At 33.9% G+C, this 19432-nt stretch overlaps 2 protein-coding genes, 1 long non-coding RNA gene and 1 pseudogene across 3 annotated transcripts; 3 read left to right on the top strand and 1 right to left on the bottom strand.

The window, feature by feature from the left end:
* Window positions 1-913: 913 nt before the first annotated feature.
* Window positions 914-3271, top strand: LOC112031907 (aspartyl protease family protein 1-like; annotated as a pseudogene).
* Window positions 3272-5423: 2152 nt separating this feature from the next.
* Window positions 5424-7763, bottom strand: LOC136061530 (uncharacterized). Its single transcript, XR_010630329.1, has 2 exons — window positions 7307-7763; window positions 5424-7179 (listed from the first exon to the last, which is right to left on the bottom strand). It is a non-coding gene; the product is annotated as an uncharacterized LOC136061530 (long non-coding RNA).
* A 358-nt stretch (window positions 7764-8121) lies between these two features.
* On the top strand, window positions 8122-11120 carry LOC111989609 (aspartyl protease family protein 1; the record flags this gene model as incomplete). The annotated part of the gene is made up of 8 exons (XM_065776496.1): window positions 8122-8399; window positions 9011-9235; window positions 9357-9495; window positions 9582-9655; window positions 9740-9836; window positions 9913-9970; window positions 10593-10664; window positions 10772-11120. Coding segments are annotated over 8 exons (1107 nt in total), but the record flags the coding sequence as incomplete, so codon positions are not given.
* A 2694-nt stretch (window positions 11121-13814) lies between these two features.
* On the top strand, window positions 13815-19432 carry LOC111989601 (aspartyl protease family protein 1). The gene is made up of 10 exons (XM_024021395.2): window positions 13815-14324; window positions 14421-14556; window positions 16751-16986; window positions 17160-17384; window positions 17553-17688; window positions 17780-17853; window positions 17933-18032; window positions 18125-18182; window positions 18710-18781; window positions 18865-19432. The coding sequence occupies exons 1-10, from the start codon at window positions 14005-14007 to the stop codon at window positions 19080-19082; spliced, it is 1575 nt and encodes a 524-aa protein (XP_023877163.1). The 5' UTR covers window positions 13815-14004; the 3' UTR covers window positions 19083-19432.

The following is a 19432-nucleotide window of genomic DNA, read 5'->3' as shown; positions in this document are numbered from 1 at the left end:
AGTCAAAGCGAATATAACTCTCTATCACTGCATAAATTTTTATATTATATCAATATTTTGAGAATTCAAGCTTTAGATTATATATTCTCTTTGTTCTTCACATGTATGCCAAATGCCGTGTTAAGAAAATGATATTTACTATTTGATTCATTAACTTATGTTTTGCATAAAAATTTTAAGTTAAAAATTCTTCAAATATAATTTAAATATTTTATGATGAGATAGTTATTAATCTCTAATCATTTTGATATTTTGCAAGTTTGAAGAATATAATAAAGTAATGTAATCCAACAGTTGATTAAAATACTTATTGAATAAAAAAATCATGAAATCTGCCACTATAGAAGACCTAATACAGCACTTTTAGGAATTGCCACAATAGGTAGTTTAACCCCGGTGTTTTCCAAACTGCCGCTTTAGGTACTCTACTGTAGCACTTTAAGAAACTGCCACAATATATATATTAAACAATTGTTAGTTAAAATGATAAAATTATGGAATAGCTATTATATCTGTAAATATCAATCATTTGGATAATAAATTTAGAGTTTGGTATGCTGCTTTTCCGCTTCAAATAAGTGAAATGTAATCTTTGGTGAGGGTTATCAAAGTGTTTTATTGCCTCAGGCTTACTAAAACACCTTAAGGGAGGTAGGTTATGCGTAGGACTATCATGATATCAAACACTTTTAGAGGGCTGGTGATATTACTAGAAAAAAATTAATGTCTTTAGTATGGTCACTAAAAAAAATCATCCAGCATTACTTTTTCTTTGATAATTTGATAATTAGGGGTGAGGGGATCTAATCATTGAAGTTGCTTCTTGTTAATACCTCCTGGTCAGATTATTTCGGCAAATTTTCATTAATTTGTGTGTAACCCTTGTTATCTAAACCTTTCATTTTGTTTCAATTGTGGTAAAAATGAGACTGGTATTTTTCTGAATGGATTTGCACCAAACGGTCTACTTGGGCTTGATCTTGGTAATATATCTGTTCCTAGCACCTTAACAAGAAAAGGGCTAGGTCCAAATTCTTTTTCCATGTGTTTTGGGTCTGATGGGATTGGAAGAATAAATTTTGGAGATAATGGCACCTCGGAACAAAAAGAAACATCATTCACTGTTGAGCCCTCACTGTAAGTTGTCACTTCTTAACATTGTAAATGTCAATGGCAAAATTATTTAGTTTAACAAGAAAGACTATCTTTGACTAGAACCTCATGCTGCTCGCACTAATTTTTTCCATGTAAACTTGTTACCAATCCAACTTATAACATTAGCATCACTCAAATAAATGTTGGAGTGAATGTTTCTAAGATGGAGTTCAGTGCAATCTTTGACTCTAGCACATCGTTTACACAACTAAGGGACCCAGTTTATACATTTATTTCTAAAATTGTAAGTAATTTCATTGATAGCTTTTAGTTTAATTATATATCATTGGAACTTCATCTCAATGCAAATGAATTTATGTGATTTATGTTACTTTGCAGTTCAATTCCCAAGTCACAGAAAAGCGACATTCATCCAATTCCCAAATTCCTTTTGAATATTGTCATGACCTGAGGTATTTGGGGAAAACCTATTCTTATTTTGTACTGCTTTTCTCTTTTCAACTCTGAACCACTAATTAGCTCCACTTTAATTTTAGTGCAAATCAAACCTCATATATGATCCCTACAATGAATCTGGCAATGAAAGGTGGAGAACAATATTATCTCACTAGTCCAACAGAAGTGTTCTCTACAAAGGTGTGTTGTCGCACTTATTAGTGCTTTAAGATCTCATTCTTGTCTATGTTATGCTGAAAATTGATGTTGTGGTCTCCAGGGTTGATATGTCTATTGTCTCGTTCTTCTCAAAAGTACAAATATAAACATCATAGGACGTAAGTATATATTTATCAATGACTATCCTTATTATAAACCAATTCGTATCTTCATTTTGAAATTTTACATTCGTGCATTCATTCCTTTATAAGGAGACTATCAGACTCTGAGAAAACAATTAAAGTTTGGATGCTTTACTTAACCTTACTTTATTTGCAACTTTATTGATTATGAATTATGAAGTTGATAAAAAGCAATAAAATATTTGAATTTTCTTTTTCTTTTTTGAGAGAACAATATTAAATAATTTCTAGATTGATGAATGTGATTTCTTGGGGTGGGTAAATCGCAACTTTTTGGTGAATAGGTCAGATCTACATATTTCAATCATCTTGTGTCCCAATTAATTAATATTAAAATTTCTAAATCATTACTATATTAACCCTTTTAATTAAGTGATCTCATCCTTGTTAAACCAAAATTTCCACATTATGGCTAAAAACCATTATGCCAAGAATCCTATCAGCTGTCTCTAACTTAAAAATTATAAAGTTTATGTAGTAAGACATTATCAATATATGGGAGATTTAAACAACAGGAAGCTAATCATGGTTGGCTCCACTCTATGTTTTAAATCAGAGTTTAGCATGTGCAAAAGAAACCGCAAACATGGTTTTCATATAATCATTGCGTCATAGAACAAGCCAATATTATCAACTTCTATTTTGAGAAAACCAACACCTGGACCTTCATGGCCCCTTATGTCATTTAGCTATGTGTCCTAACTCCTAACATGTATAAGTATCCGTTTGGAACAAACTGAAAATTTCAGCTTATTTGTAATTTCAGCTTATTTTTGCTACTATAAATAGATTCCACTGCACTTTTTGATACTATTCATGATTCCTACTATACTATTCAGTTAACTTTTACATTTATTTACAATATTTTTATTAAAAAAATTTCAGTTTCAGCTAAATAAATTGTTCCTAAACCGACACTAAATTAAGAAATTTCTACTTACAATATAGTTTTATTTATTTCATCCAGAAAACTTCATGACTGGTTATCACATAGTTTTCAATCACGATAAGATGATCTTAGTTTGGAAGCCATCTAACTGTGAGTTAATTCAACTTTTTCTTTATATTTAATTTCAATATGCGAGTCAAGTTTTTCTTCTCCTATATTGAATTCTTTATGACCATAAAGAGACATGGTGCCCACAGGTTACAATGATTCAAATTCAAACACTTCACCTATCATCCCATCACACTCTCCTACTGCTTCACCTAGCAGTCCATCACTCTCTCCTGCAGCCTCTCCTGCTCTTGCCGTCAATCCAAAAGCCAAAGCTCCATCTAGTCATTCACCCAAGTTGAAGGCGTTTACTTGCACAATTATCATGATGATTTTTGTTTCATTCTTAGCTATTGTTTGATTATCTTTTTATTTGGCGAGACTTTCTCGACCCTTGTATCAATATTTGTATTGAATTTAAAAGTATTGGAACCATCGATAGCTTGCTAATTTTCTAGGCGTTTGAGTCTGTTTGGACTAAATGTTTGAAAATTTTACAGTTTCAACAATCTTTTTTACGTATAAATTTTTTAGTGTGTCAAATACGTTGGCCGAAATGCAATTTACTCAACGCCACAGCTCCTTCCAAAATTTTGCATACGCATAAACCTGCCCATATTATCATTAAAATTTTCTTATTGCTAGCCAAATCAACTAAGTAACTTGTATAGACTTTTTCACCCCTCTTTCTAACTTAATTTATCACAACCTCCTAAAAGGTCTAGACTTTGGAGGGTGAGTGAGAAAAAAAATTCTTATGCAAGTTGAGATTGGGCCATTTCACCTGGTGAATTCTTGCCTTATTGGATATTTAAAAGTAGGTAAAAGTTGAGATTCAATTAGTCTTCGAGTAAACTAGGATTTTTGGTTCCCATAATCTATCTCGGGCCAAAATGGGGATATATCCCTTTCGCTGAAACTTTCCAATAAAAGGCCCTTATTTAAAACTATTTAGGGATATACCCATGTTTTAAACTCGATTTGGCAAAAATCGAGTTATAGGCAATTAAAAAAAACCTGCATGGAACTCAAGTTCCATTTAAGTTTTTTCAAGCAACTCGATTTTAGCCAAATTGAGTTCTTCATAGAAATTCGATTTTAAAAAAATCGAGTTTCAAAACAGGGGCATATCCTTAAATAATTTCAAACAAAGGGCATTTTGTTAGAAAATTTCAACAAAAAGAGTATTTTGCCATTTTGGCCTTTATCTCGCGAATTAAGTTTCTGACTGACTTTAATAATTGCTTGAGCATGTTTCTAGATCTTCAACATCTTCAAGCAGCTCATTACATGATTCGAATTCAAACACTCCACCAATCAGCCCATTACACTCTCCTGCTACTTCACCTAGCAGTCCATCACACACTCTTGCTGCTTCTCCTGCTCTTGTCATTCACCCAGAAGCCATAGCATCATCTAGTCATTCATCCAAGTTGAAGGCTTTTACTTACGCACTCATGATACTTTTTGTTTCATTCTTTACCATTGTTTGATACTATTCTTATTTAATTAGCGAGACTTTGTCAACCCTTGTATTATTATTTGTATTGAATTTAAAGTAAAATCAAAAGAAATTATAACCCTCAATAGTTTGCAAATTTTCTTGGCATTTGGGTTTGTTTGGACTAAATGTTTGAAAAATCTATAGTTTCAACAAACATTTTTATGTACAATTTTTTTGAGTGTGTGAATAAAAGTATTGTTCGGTTTTGTTAATTGAGTATTTGTTGGGCGAGGTAAGCATTTCCAAATCCGACGCCCAAAACCAAATCCGCGTGGTGACTCACACTTCATCCTACCAATAAAACACACACATTGACCGCTGAATATATATAAATAAAACACCCGCGGTTTAGGCCTCACTCTCGCAACGATCATTTGACTTTCACCTACTGGCGTGGCGTCGATAGATATCTCTCTATCTCTCTATCTTTCTCAACGACTATCTACATCATTTATATCCTAGCAAAAACTTGTTTCAAAGCCCTTTTTTACCATTAGCAAAATCTTGTTTCAATTGCTTATCATAAGGAATTCAAACAGCAGGGGGTGGGGGGTGGGGTCAAGGTATTAGGTTGTTATATCTTGGAAGGGAGAAGTTAAAATACATAATTTTTTGTGTGCAAATTGCATTTTTTATTTATTATTTTTTTAACATTGATAGTTTGAGATTAGGAGATTTGACTCTAGAGTCTAAAATGTCTCTATTAAGAATATTAGAAAGTGTCAATTAATTAAATTACAAGATTCTCGACTAATTGCATAGGGTTTAAATCTCTTCATTAGAGACTATTTTGTCTCAATTCCATTTACTCTTCTAATTTTAAAACTAATGTTTTATACTTTTACCAACAATTTTGAGGAGATTCAATAAAGCTAATTACTTAGAAGCCTAATGACAATATTGGAGATCCCAACAAACTCTTCTATTTAAAGGTTAAAGGTAGTTTGTTTCAATAAATGCAAAGGGACACGTGCTAACTATTTAAGAGAATTCACATCAGTTTTGTAAAAAAAAAAAAAAAACTCTACATTTTGCTTAAACAACTCTTAAAATCTTTCACATCAATCTATATATAATTGTGTAAAATCCATCCATGGCTATAATAACTATGTAAATTTATATTGGTGCTATTCATTTTGCATTTAATTTTTTACTTTGTTTTTATGTATTTCAAAGATAAAGGAAGATAGTAGATGATAATTATTACATGTGAAGAAAGAGAAACAATTAAAAAAGAAAAAAAAATTGATATTTTAATGAAACAATGTTTAGAATAGATAATAGATAATCTAATATGAGTATTTTTGGAAAGTGGTTATGTGAAATAAAAAAAAAGTAGGTTCTTATATTAAAACAAACCAAATAAGAGGTACTTGCAATATGATAGAACAATTATCAGTATTATCTCTTGAATTGTGGATCATGATGTTGTTGTTATTATTATTATTATTATTATTATTCCATTGTAAAGAAAATTGGGAAATTTTTTATTGAGGAAATATGACATTGAAGAGGCAAGTACAAGAAGTTTATACGTAGCTAATCATTTGTATCGCTTTCAAATGGTGGATGGCATATCCATTTATGTACCAAACTCGTTTTCTAAATGATTGTGGCAGGTATTAAGATTGGGAACAACATCACTATGGCTGATAATATTTACAAACTACCATTATTATAAAGAGAATTCCGATCTCATCATAAACAAAGAAGATATTCTTAAAGTTATTGATCACACGCATTTGCGTAGAGGACAAAGTTCGAGGTCAATATAGACTCTAATGATATAATAGCGATATGAACATCTAAGTATCTAACCACTAAGTTGAAAATTATAACTTGCCTAAAGGTAGTTTTCCTACACATGCTTAATTGAAACCAAAACAATTAAAATTACAAAATTTTCCTGCTAATCAAATAAGAATCTCCTCCAATCAAGCATATGATTGGTTAAATTCTGCTATATATGATGCCATTAATTTTCACCTATATTAACTAATTTGATTTTGGATTGTAGATCCATTTTGGTGCAATCATGAAAGGTAACGTTTAGACATATTTTTCAAGAAGCTATTGATGTGTGGATGGTTTGGCACGTACATAGGTCAGCTCAAATATATAATTGTTTATGACAATTCTCTCTACTCTCTCTCTCTCTCTTCGTGGAATGACTAAAAGACTCTCATATATATATATATATATATATATTTAAAATTGTTAAGTTAGTTTATCAAATCTATTTATTTATTTTTAATTATAAACTGATTTAGTAATTTTAAATATATGAAATTTTTTTAGTAAAATAGTGAACAAGTGACGTGATCCATCATAAATATTACATAATTTTCCGTTTATATAGGGACACGTTGAATTTTTCTAATTCTAGTGTTTGTATTTAAGTCTATTTGAATTCTTTACCTACTTTTTATCTTCTTTCCTTGTCATCCCCTTTCATGCAAATTAAAAAAAAAAAAAAAAATTATAGAAGAAAAAGAGATCACTATCACACAATAAATAATTCTAGATAGGAGTTGAAGTAAATATTAAATTAAAAGATGAAAGTTCCATAACGATACCAAGCAAATAAAGTAAAAAAAAAAAAAAAAAAATTATTACGTACCTGTCCAGATGATGTCTGTAAGCCGGTTACGCAAGTATTGCTATTCAAACAATCGCATGGTAGCCAGAACAAATCACTGCCTGTGTCCAATGCTACCAAATATGACAAACTCGGTGTCCCCACAGAAACATTAGCGTAATACAAACTGAGATATCAAAAACCATTTTTTTAAAATGTCAGTTTCCAGAAAATTAAGGAACAGGTAGCTAGAACTCAAAAAAATTATTAAAATAAAAATAAAAATTATAAGGATCATATATATATATATATACCTTCCGAAATTGTTGAGGAAGATGGTCTCGTTTCCATTGGCGAAAGTGAGCGGCGCCGGTGGCGACTGGTTGTTACTGGCGGCGAGGTGGCGGCCCCGGATTATGTGGTCTCGGTGAGCCATAGCAACATAGTACTCTACGCTCCCTTTCTCTGGAAGCCCATCAAAACCCAGAATTTGCTTAACCGGATCCGAGGACCGGTGGTGGATGTCGAACCCAAATGATCCCAACCCGTAACAGCTCCAGGAACTCAATCCCAGAAGCAACAATACCAATAGTAGTATGTGTGATCCGGAAGTCAATGAATATGAACAAGTAGTACTAGAGGTGCAAGCACAAGCCATTGCTTAGTTAGCTTTTTTTTTAAGACTTGGGGTCTCGTAAACTTGAAGCATGAAAATGAAGATTTTTGGTTTTATGTAGGGAGAGGAAGTTGAAACGTTCTCGTCAGAAGATGGGGAGATTGCCCTTTCTTGTACTAAAATAGGTGCCCAACCCCAAGGGTTATTTCCCGAACTGGCGTATTAAGCTATTGCTCCCCCTTCGTAGTCCATTAGGGCGGTAAATTTAGAAGGCGCCCTCCTCCTCTTTAGACGCACATATGTGGAATTGACCCATTTCTTGCATCAAACACTTATTTAAAGTCCTATAACATCGTCAATTATAAATTAATTCAAATTCTTTCTTTATTATTGTGGGGAATAAGTTTTTTACCGAAACAATAACTTCCCAATCAAACTTTATTAACACATGAAAGTCGCACTTTTTTTTCTAATTCAATCAATCAAAATCAAAATTCCATTTACTCATTTTAATATCAAAATGCAACAACACTTACTTATCCTCTTATCAAGCAGGTAGTAAACCTTAACATCTACAGTCCTAATGCATCATCAACAAGCAAAAGGGTTCCTTGTGGTAGCAATTACTTGTGCAGTTCAAATCAGTGTCTCTCAGCCAATAGTGATTGTGCTTATAGTTATGCCTATGTTTCAAATGACACTTCAACTTCTGGGATTTTGGTAGAGGATGTTTTGCACTTAATTACAGATGATGATCAATCAAAAGCCGTTGATGCTCTAGTTACTTTTGGGTAGGTTATTTTTCGTTGCTTTCCTAGCTACCAAAATCTTTGGAAGAAATATTCTTTCAAGTGAAAATCATATTGATTTTATATCATATCCAATATCAATTTTAAAAAAAAACTGGATATTAAATAATTGTCAGTTAAAAATGACAAAAATTTATGGTACAGTTGATATTTCGGTAAATATATTAGATCATTTGGGTGATAAATTTGGAGTTTCGTATAGGCTCTTTTCCTCCTCAAGTAAGTATAATGATTTGTAAGGGTTATCAAGGTGTTTTATGGCCTCGAACTGACTAATTCAATAAAAGTCTCTTTTGTGCGAAAATAGAGTTAATTAATGTAAAAAGTTTTAAAAATTCCCATAATGAAGGCTGCAGGTTATGCTTGGAATTTTCATGATATCAAAAGCTTTTGAGGGTTCAGAGAGATCGCTAGAAAAAATTAATGTCTTTAATATGGTCATCAATTTTTTTAACTCATCATTGGTGGGCAAGCATTACTTTCTAATTCGTTAAAATTGCTTCTTGTTAATGCCTTTTGGTAAGATCTTTTCTAATTCATTGAAGTTGCTTCTTGCTAACCCCATGTAATCCAACCCTTTTATTTTGCTTCAGTTGTGGTAAAAATGAGACTGGTACTTTCCTAGAGGGAGCAGCACCAAACGGTCTAATTGGGCTTGGTCTTAATAACATATCTGTTCCGAGCACCTTAGCAAGAAATGGGCTAGGTCCAAATTCTTTTTCCATGTGTTTTGGATCTAATGTAATTGGGAGAATAAATTTTGGAGATAATGGCACCTCAGACCAAAAAGAAACACCATTCACTGTTGAACCATCATTGTAAGTTGTAACTTCTCAATATTTTAAATGTTGATGACAAGGTTATTTAATATTTAGTTTATCAATAAGACTATCTTTGACCAGAACCTCATGCTAATTGCACTTGGAAACTTGTTACCAGTCCTACATATAACATCACTATCACTCAAATAAATATCGGAGGAGTGAATGTTTCTCAAGTGGAGTTTAATGCAATATTTGACTCTGGTACATCGTTTACACTTCTAAGCGACCCAGCTTATACATTTATTTCTGAGAGTGTAAGTGATTTAAATGATAGGTTTTATACATCACTGAAACTTCATCTTATGAAAAATGAATGTATATGTTCTATTTTTCTTTGCAGTTCAATTCCCATGTCACAGAAAAACGATATCCATCAGATTCCCAAATCCCCTTTGAATACTGTTATTATTTAAGGTATTTGAAGAAAATTTATTCTTATTGTGTATTTGTTTTCTCCTTCCAACTTTAAAGCACTAATTAGATCCACTTTATTTTTAGTGCAAAACAAATACCATCGACACCTACAGTGAATCTTACAATGAAAGGTGGAGACCAATATTTTGTCACTGATCCAATAGTATTGTTCTCTACTCAGGTGTGGTATCACTTATTAGTGCTTTTACATATTGTTTCTAGTTGAGTTATGCTGAAATTGATGTTATGGTCTGCAGGCTGGATATTTTTATTGCTTGGGTCTTCTCAAAAGTGAAGGCATAAACATCATAGGACGTAAGTGTGTGTATATATATAATCAATGACTATCCTTATTTTAAAACCAGTTTATAATATTGACGAAAGTTTCAACTTTATGTTTTTCAATCATTTCAAAATTTTGAGTGATTATCTCTATCTTTTCAGCCAAAAAAAATTTGAGTGATTGCTGCTTTTGGGTGAACATATATAGGTTAGATCTACAAATTTGGATCATCTTGTGTAAAAGTATGTTAAAAGTGGGAAATTAAAATTTTAAATTCACTACTATATTCACCCTTAGAATTTAGTGATCACTTCCTAGCTAAACCAATTTTTTCACAGTATGGTTAAAACACAATATGCCAAAAAACCTATTTAGCAGGAGGCTAGTCATGGTTGGTTGTGTTATATTCACCCTTAGAATTTAGTGATCACTTTCCTAGCTAAACCAATATATGTGCAGTGCAAAAGAAATAACAAACATGGTTTCCATTTAATCATGGCCTTATTGAAGAAGCTAGAATTGCCAAATTACATTTTGAGATAATCGTTACTTGGACTTTCTTGGTGCCATATATTTTTTTAGTCATTATGCATCTTAACATGTTTGAGTTGAAAATTTTACATTTCTAATTTGAATCAATTTATTTTCATCCAGAAAACTTTATGACCGGTTATCGCATAGTTTTCAACCATGATAAGATGGTTTTGGGTTGGAAGGCATCTAACTGTGAGTTAGTTCATCTTTTTCTTTATATTGAATTTCAATATACAATTCAATTTATCCTTCTCCTAGTGAATTCTTAATGTAACAATAAAGAAACTTGGTTTCCGCAGGTTACAATGATTCGAATTCGCAAACTTCACCTACCAACTCATCACAATCTCCTGCTCTTGCTGTTAATCCAAAATCCACAGCACCATCTAGTCATTCACCCAAGATGAAGGCTTTTACTTACGCACTCGTGATGCTTCTAGTTTCATTCTTTGCCATTGTTTAATTTTCTTCTTATTTGGCAAGACTTTCTTGACCCTTGTATCATTATTTGTACTTAATTTAAAGTTAATTTAAATGAAATTGGAAGCATTGATAGCTTGCTAATTTTCTTGCCACTTGAATCCATTTGGACAAAATGTTTGAAAAAACTATAATTTTCAATAATAATTTTTATGTACATGTGCAAAATTTTGAGTGCGTCCGTATAAGTATTTTTTTTGGTTTTGTTAATTGAGAGTTGTTAGATAGGCATTTCCAGATCCAGCCCTAGTAGGTTTGGCCCAAAACCAGGTCCATGTGATGACCCCACTTCACCCTACCAAGAAACACAGTGTCCGAACAAGTATGATCAAACCAGGATTTGGTTTCAATGTAATTACCCTCATTCCTCTCGTAAAAGTTTTCACTTTTAACTTTTTAAACATTTTTTATTAAATTGTTGAGAATGAAAGTTTTTTTTTTTAACACTTAAAGCTTCTCACTTTTAAGGGCATTGATCACAATCTATAACTCAAAGAATCCTATAAAGATCCATCTAAATCATAAATGAAGGAATGCACTCTAAATTCCATTATTCTAATATTTTTCTTTCCATTAACTTAACCTTTGAAATGCCTTTGATCAACTCCACCGGTTTGTTTGAAGTCTAAAAGTATGTTGTTCAATCCATGCAAGTTTTACCTTGCCCTGCATGGTTTGGAATTCTTCGATAATATGATTTCTCAATTTAAATTAGGAAAAATTACATATTTTCACCCTAAACTATATCCAAAATTATAATTTGTATCATAAACTTTCAAAATACATTATTAGCTCCTAAATTAAAATTTATGTTACACTTTGTACCATGCCGTTAATTCTGTCATTATATTGGATTGCATAACATAAAAAGACATAATTATCCCTTTTCTATATCTATTGAAAAATTATATTTTACCATCTTAAATTATACTCTTAATTACACTTTGTACCTTAAATTTTAATGTGAGTTTGGATAGGAATTATTATTGCGTCTGGCGTTTGCGTTTTGCTTCTTCTTCTTTTCTTTTTTTCTTTTTTTTCATGCTTTTCATCTTTTGGAGACAAGTTTTATTGTTCATGTACTGTTTATCACTATTCACGTACTGTTTATGGGACCCACAACCACTTTATTCAGAAAAAAATATTAAAAATAGGACCCACAATACTATTCACATATTTAAAAATTATTTTGCTATAATGTTTTGTTTTCAATTTTCAGTTTCAGCAAAAATAAGTTATATCCAAACGGACCCTTAGAGGCTGTTTGGATTGGGTATTTTCATGACTCAATTCTCAGTTTTCATAACTCAATTCTAAAAAATGGTGGGACCCATAGCAAAATACTCGTTTGCTTGCACCAATACTCTATTTCCATAACTCTGTTTCCAATACTCAATTCTCTACTTTTTGAGTTATGAGTTATGGAAACTGAAAACAACTTTTGGCTGTTTTCAGTTTTCAGTTTTCAGTTTTCAGTTTTCAGTTTTCAATGGCAAACTTGTAAATAACATCACATAGCTGGGCTCACAGTCAGATTTTTGCTCCCTCTTTATCTTCTTTTTTTTTTTTTTTTCCTTTTTGTCTTTCACAGGTCTGGGTTTCACTGGTTTCTTCCTTTTTTTTTTTTTTTTTTTTTTTTTTCACACATGGGTTCACCGTCCCTATTCTTGCTTCTTTCTTTTTTTTTTTTTTTTTTTTTTCCACCTGGGTTCAACGCCCTGGGTTTCTTCCCGTTTTTTTTTTTTTTTTTTTCACACATGGGTTCACCGTCCCTATTCTTGCTTCTTTCTTTTTTCTTTTTTTCTTTTTTTCCACCTGGGTTCAACGCCCTGGGTTTCTTCCTTTTTTTTTTCTTTTTTTCTTTTTTTTTTTCACTGGGAACGGTGAATTTCCCAGTGAAAAAAAAAAAAAAGGAAAAAAAAAAAGTTGCAGTGGGTGATAGAGCTGGGGCCCACAAAATAGTGTGAAAAATGTTGAGTGATTGTATTTCAGTGATGTGCCAAACGGGTATTAAGTGATGGGTGATGGGTGATGAGTGATGAGTATTGAGTGATAAGTGATGAGTGATGAGTGACGGAAATTGAGTGACGAAAATTGAGTGACCAAAAAAGAGTGGCCAAACAGCCAGTTAGTTTTCCACTCATGTAGTATCTCCTGCTCCAATTTTCTTTCTTTTTAGAGAAAATCTAGTACCGCAACTTCTTTGGTGGGGTTTGGATTGGGCGTCTGCGTTTATAAGTTTGCATTTTCCTCTTTTTTTTGTTTTTTTTTTCCTGCGCATGAATATTAACATCACATGGGTTTATTGTGCAAGGGACAAAAATCACTGTTCACGCACTAAAAAATATTAAAAATGGGTCCCACAGTACTATTTACACATTTAAAAATTATTTTTGTACAGTGTTTTCAATTTTCAATTTTAGCAACAATAAGTTCAATCCAAACGGACCATTTGCCACAATTGTGATTTGGAAAAGTACGAGTAAAAAAAACAAGGAATAGGTCAATGTATAACTAATAGACAACCACTTATAACCTATCACGTCAAAGTTATAGTAAAAAGTTGTAAAATTGTGTGTAGTCCTAAAACTATTATTTCCTTTAGGATATCTTTCTCCAATGAATGGTTTGTAACAAATAGAATGAAACTATGACCATCTTGCCTTTTGTCAAATCAAAAACCAACCATTTTGAAATAAGAAATAAAGAGGGATCTTGTAGTGTTGTTACAACCGAAAGAAATCAAGAAGGAAAGAAAAGAAACAATGATTTCCCAATTTCCCAATTTCCCGCTCTCTATAGTCAAAAAAAAAAATTGTCACTGCATCCTTTCTGCTAACAACCTCCTCAACTGTCAAAACAAAAAGCAAAAAGGTGGGATCCACAACACATGCCTAAAATTTAACACTTTCCACTCGCAGACACAAACAGTTCAAGATCACATAACAACTCTCTCTGAGAAATCGCCAAACCCAAAAACCCAAAAGCTTTTTGATAGAAGAAGAAAGAAGAAGAAGATCTCTCATCTAAATGCAAATAACAACAAACTAACATGCCTTCTTTCCATTCCTCTAAACTCTTCTTCTTCTTCTTTCTCATCTTCCTCTCGCTGCGCACCTGCAATGCACGCAGCATCTTCACCTTCAAGATGCACCACCGCTTCTCCGACCCCGTCAAGAAATGGTCCAACTCCACCGGAATGCTCTCTCCGGCACCGGAAAAGGGCACCGTCGAGTACTACTCCGACCTCGCCGACCGCGATCGCCTCTTCTTCCTCCACCACCTCCTCCGCGGCCGCAAGCTCTCCGATTCCGACGCATCCCTCTCTTTCGTCGACGGCAACTCCACCTTCCGCATTAGCTCCCTCGGATTGTACGTTTCTTTATATAGTTATATGTACATATAATCAAAGTTTCCAAATTTGGGTCACAACTGAAATGTTTTTCTTGTTTTGGAGATTTGGTACAGTTTGCATTACACGACGGTGCAATTAGGGACGCCAGGAGTGAAGTTTATGGTAGCACTGGACACTGGGAGTGACCTGTTTTGGGTGCCATGTGATTGCAGTAAATGTGCTTCTACTGAGGGCACTGTTTATACTTCTGTATGCTCTCTTCTCATTTCTAATTCAATGTCCTCTCAATATCATTTTTTTTTTTTTTTAATTTTAGCTTATTATGTGTGTGTTTTGTGAGAAAGTAGATGCTAAACTGAACTGGGGTGGGCTTCTTTTTTTTTTTTTTAAATACAAAATAGGAATTTTACTCCAGTCTAATTCAAGTATATGCATGTGAACCTCCTTTTTGGAGATTTGAATTCCGGCTCTTGCCTCCCGCCCCACAAGAACATTGTATTTGTGGAGTGACAGTCACACCAAGAGTGCACGGTGGTTGAATTGAGGGGCTTTGTTTGGCTGAAATCAAGTCAGAGAGATTTATGGTATTTGGTGTGTTTATTTATGCTTTAAAAAAGAAGTGGTAATCTCAAATCTGTAATATGGACCACTCAATTCATTTTTGTTTTCTAAACTTAAAGAGTTTTTTTTTTTTTTTTTTAAATAATAATTCTAGGGACACGCCCAATTTCACAACATGTTGGTGTGTGTGATTGTGAGTAGTAGACACTTTTTGCACAATCTTGTTTATATGGATCCACCACTTTTGGTTGATTACTCAGAGTCGCACAAGCAAGTTAGGTGTGAAAATGGGTGTGTTGACAGTATTTAGGTGTGAAAATTGGGTGTGTCAATAATATTTTTTTTACCATGTAACAGATATAGTTGAGATCTGTTCCTTTGATTGTGGACGCTTAAAAATCATTTCTTTTTGTTGATTGCCATTCTGGTAATGGGGGTTTTTGATGTAATAAATATTTAGCCTCGGTTTGTGTTTGTGTTGGGGAAAAGAGATTGAGGGGTTTCACTAGATCAGGCATCTTCTACCTTTTTGGCATCAAAAGACTGCTGAGACACATTGAATTAAATTTAGCAAACTAAGTATGATACCACGTTGAGCTTGAGTTAAACATGAAAAGTTTGCATGAATGGTGACCTTGATCAAGCGTACATTGTTCTCTATTCCTACCAATTTATGTCACACTTTACAATGCCTACTCGTGTGGCCAATAATTGGAGAAACTTCAAAGAGAATTCCAATTGAGAGGCATTGGTGACACTAACAAATTCCATTTGGTGGATTGGAGAGTGGTTTGCTCCCCTATTAAACAGGACTAGAAAACTCCATTCTTTTAACCAAGCCCTCATAGGGAAGTGGCTCTGGAGATTCATAATGGAAAGGGACCATTTGTGGAGGAGAGTAATTTATGCCAAATATGGGGAAAGGTGGGGAGCTTGGACAGCAGAGTAAATTTGGGATACACATGGGACTAGCTTCTGGAAGGGCATACACACTGGATGGGATTCTTTTTCTAATTTCTTACAGTTTGATCCTTGAGAAGAGTCCAAGGTGAGGTTTTGGACCAATATTTGGTGTGGCGACAGCCCCCTCAAGGATTTGTTTCACTTAGCAGTGAACAAGGAAGCCTTAGTGTCTTCATATCTGGCTGGCCCATCAGAGGGTGAGGCCAGCATTGGAGTCATCAGTTCATCAAGCACTGTTGACACTTTTCTTGGGGTCCTTGTTCTATGATAATCTTCCTCCCTTAGAAGAGCATTTGGACCCGTCCCTTGGGAGATCTCTAGCAATTGATAACCTTCACAAGTGTCAAGTTTTAATATTCTATTGGTGCTGTACGTGTTAATGTAGTGGGGAATCTATTGATATATGGTCCTTTATCTTTACTTGGTTGGGTTAGCCGTTAGCTTGGGTGACACCCAAATCTGTGATTGAACTGTTAGAATGTTGGCAAGGTTGGTTTCAGCAAAATAGAGGAGCCAAGGTGTGGCAAGCCTTGCCCTTGTGTGTCATTTGGAATCTTTCCTTTGAAAGAAATATATAGATGGGTCTTTGATGTCATTGAACATCCTGCTTATGTCATCAAAGAGCATATTTTGCAGATGTTGTTTGATTGGATGCATGCTCTTGGCAGCATCCCCTATATGACTTTTTGTCTATTTTATTGATATCATTTCCTTTCAAGTTGTATTCTTTGAAAAGGGCTAATACACATCCTTTGTGTCTTTCCTGTTTCCTTTTCTAATAAAATTACTACTTATAAAAAATAAATAAATAAATGATTGTTTGTTTATAAAATTTCATCTTTGGTTTTTTTTTTTTTTTTCCCTTCAACTGCTTTTTTCTGCCCTTCCTTTGCATTCAATGAAATTAATCATTCTGCAGGATTTTGAGCTTAATATATACAACCCTAAAGGGTCATCAACAAGCGAAAAGGTAAATTGCAACAGCAGTCTTTGTGCACACCGTAATCAATGCTTTGGAGCATTCAGTGATTGCCCTTACATGGTCTCTTATGTCTCTGCTGAAACATCTACTTCTGGGATATTGGTAGAGGATGTTCTCCGCTTAACAACAGAAGATAGTCATCAGGAACTTGTTGAGGCATATATCACATTTGGGTAATTTTTATGATTAGCTTTAACTTATTTGAACATTGTGCCTTTACTCCAGGATCATTCTTTTGATGAGAGTGTTTTTGGTTTATTGGTTTTTTTTTTTTTTTTAACTCTGTTCCCCCCTTTCATTTAATCATGTCATGTCTAGAGATTAAGATGCAGTATGAATTGTACAGCTGTGGACAGGTTCAAAGTGGGTCATTTCTGGACGTTGCAGCTCCCAATGGTTTGCTTGGGCTAGGTATGGAGAAGTTATCAGTTCCTAGCATTTTATCCAGCAAGGGTTTTACAGCAGATTCATTCTCCATGTGCTTTGGACGTGATGGGATTGGAAGGATCAGTTTTGGAGACAAGGGTAGTTCTGATCAAGAAGAGACACCTTTTAATTTGAACCCATCGCGGTAAGTGGTAATTTATGTTAATCGATGCCAATTGCTTGTGAATCTATACAACAACAAAGCCTTAGCCCTAAATATCGTTGCTTTTGTGAATCTATGTTGATAAATTTTTCTCTAATGGAAGGATTAATCTAGTTACTTTTGTCTCATATGTCTTAACATTTCCTGCAGCCCAACTTATAACATCACTGTTACTCAAATTCGAGTTGGCACAACTCTAATGGATGTGGATTTCAGTGCACTTTTTGATTCTGGGACCTCTTTTACATACTTGGTTGAGCCAACCTACAACAGGCTTGTAGAGAGTGTGAGCACATAAAATGATGAAATAATTTTACTTGGTTCTTTTTATTATATACATATGGAGTTGGACCTTAGCAATTTCATGTTCTTTTCAGTTCCATAAACAGACTCAAGATAGGCGGCGACAATCTGATCCAAAGATCCCTTTTGAGTATTGTTATGATATGAGGTTGCATACTTAGTCTTATCCATATATAAGTTTTAGTTTTTATGCTTCATATCTAAAACGTGATCTTTATGATGTGCAGTCCTAACGCTAATGCTAGTCCGATACCTAGCATGAGTTTAACTATGAAAGGTGAAAGCCAGTTCACTGTCTATGATCCCAAAATTGTCATCTCTACGCCGGTAATGTTTAGTTCCTGGTTCCTGTTCAGTACTATTTTTGTTGTTTAGTAGCAAGCTATATACTAAATACCTTTCTGTCTAATGATATGCAGAGTGAACTTGTTTATTGCCTGGCTATTGTCAAGGGCACAGAACTGAATATAATTGGACGTAAGTCTTGTACATTGCATTTAATAAATAGTCACAATTTCATGGATGCATATGCTGTATTTAGTATCTGTGATGTAATCAAGTTCAAACCCAGATTATCGTCTAGCAGTTCTTACACTACTCAAAATTCAACTGACCAAATGACACTCATATACCAGGCTTCTTTAATTCCTATTACTCCATGGTCAAGATAAAATGATGATAGGCCAATTAGGCATGCTCAATGAAACTAGCTACAATTGTTTCCTTGACTTCAATCTTAGATCAGTAGTGTGGTTCCTTTTGTTCAAGACGATGCATCAATGTCCATGCTTTTGTTTAGCTATTACTCCATGGTCAAGATAAAATGATGATAGGCCAATTAGGCATGCTTAATGAAACTAGCTACAATTGTTTCCTTGACTTCAATCTTAGATCAGTAGTGTGCTTCCTTTTGTTCAAGACGATGCATCAATGTCCATGCTTTTGTTTAGCTATTTCTCCATGAACTCTGCTTGCTTATAATTCAGCAATTGCTCTTTATACAGAAAACTTTATGACTGGCTACCGTGTCGTATTTGACCGAGAAAAGCTTGTCTTGGGCTGGAAGAAGTTTGATTGTAAGTCTTGCTCTCATTTATGCACATACTGTTCTTCCGTGTTTTCATCTATAATCTTTTTAACCAGCCTTTCGCCCATGCAGGTTATGACATTGAGGATCAAAATACTTTCACAGTAAAACCACATGCTACCACTGTGCCTCCTGCTGTTGCTGTCGGAATAGGTAACTACTCTACTCCAAAATCAACAAAAGAGACCGGGAATGGTTCCCAAAGTTCAGTTGCATGGCCATCTTTCTATAATCATCCTTTTCCTTTGGCTTGCTTCAGATTCCTCATCATATTGTTTCTATTATTGTAGCATTTCTCGAGTCAATTGTTTTTCAGGCCAATTTTGATTTCCACACATTAGTATTAGGTCAAATCCTTGTATCATGTGTAGATATAAATATGCCTTTACCAGTCCTGCAGTCCCATTTAACTCCACTTTTGGTTTTGAGTTCGCGTTACAAATTTTGTCTCATGGAATGCTACAGTATCTCCATCCTGGCTGTGGAGTGTAAATATTATGCGCTAACACAATGTGATACACCATTTGTAGTATTCTCCTTATTATATTATTAGTTTTTCGCTTTAATCATCTAATACAGGACATGTCTACCTCGTTGTATATGAAATTCTCATGGAATAGACGCAGCTGCATATTTTTCA

The sequence above is a fragment of the Quercus suber genome, unplaced genomic scaffold, assembly GCF_002906115.3.
Source record: "Quercus suber isolate HL8 unplaced genomic scaffold, Cork oak 2.0 scaffold_9, whole genome shotgun sequence".
Taxonomy (NCBI): domain Eukaryota; kingdom Viridiplantae; phylum Streptophyta; class Magnoliopsida; order Fagales; family Fagaceae; genus Quercus; species Quercus suber.
This window is presented reverse-complemented; position numbering and strand designations above follow the sequence as displayed.

Coding starts and splice junctions, on each gene's coding strand:
- LOC111989601 (XM_024021395.2), top strand. CDS start 14,005: ATGCCTTCTTTCCATTCCTCTAAACTCTTCTTCTTCTTCTTTCTCATC. Junction 14,325..14,420: donor CGCATTAGCTCCCTCGGATT/GTACGTTTCTTT, acceptor GATTTGGTACAG/TTTGCATTACACGACGGTGC. Junction 18,033..18,124: donor AAATTGTCATCTCTACGCCG/GTAATGTTTAGT, acceptor AATGATATGCAG/AGTGAACTTGTTTATTGCCT.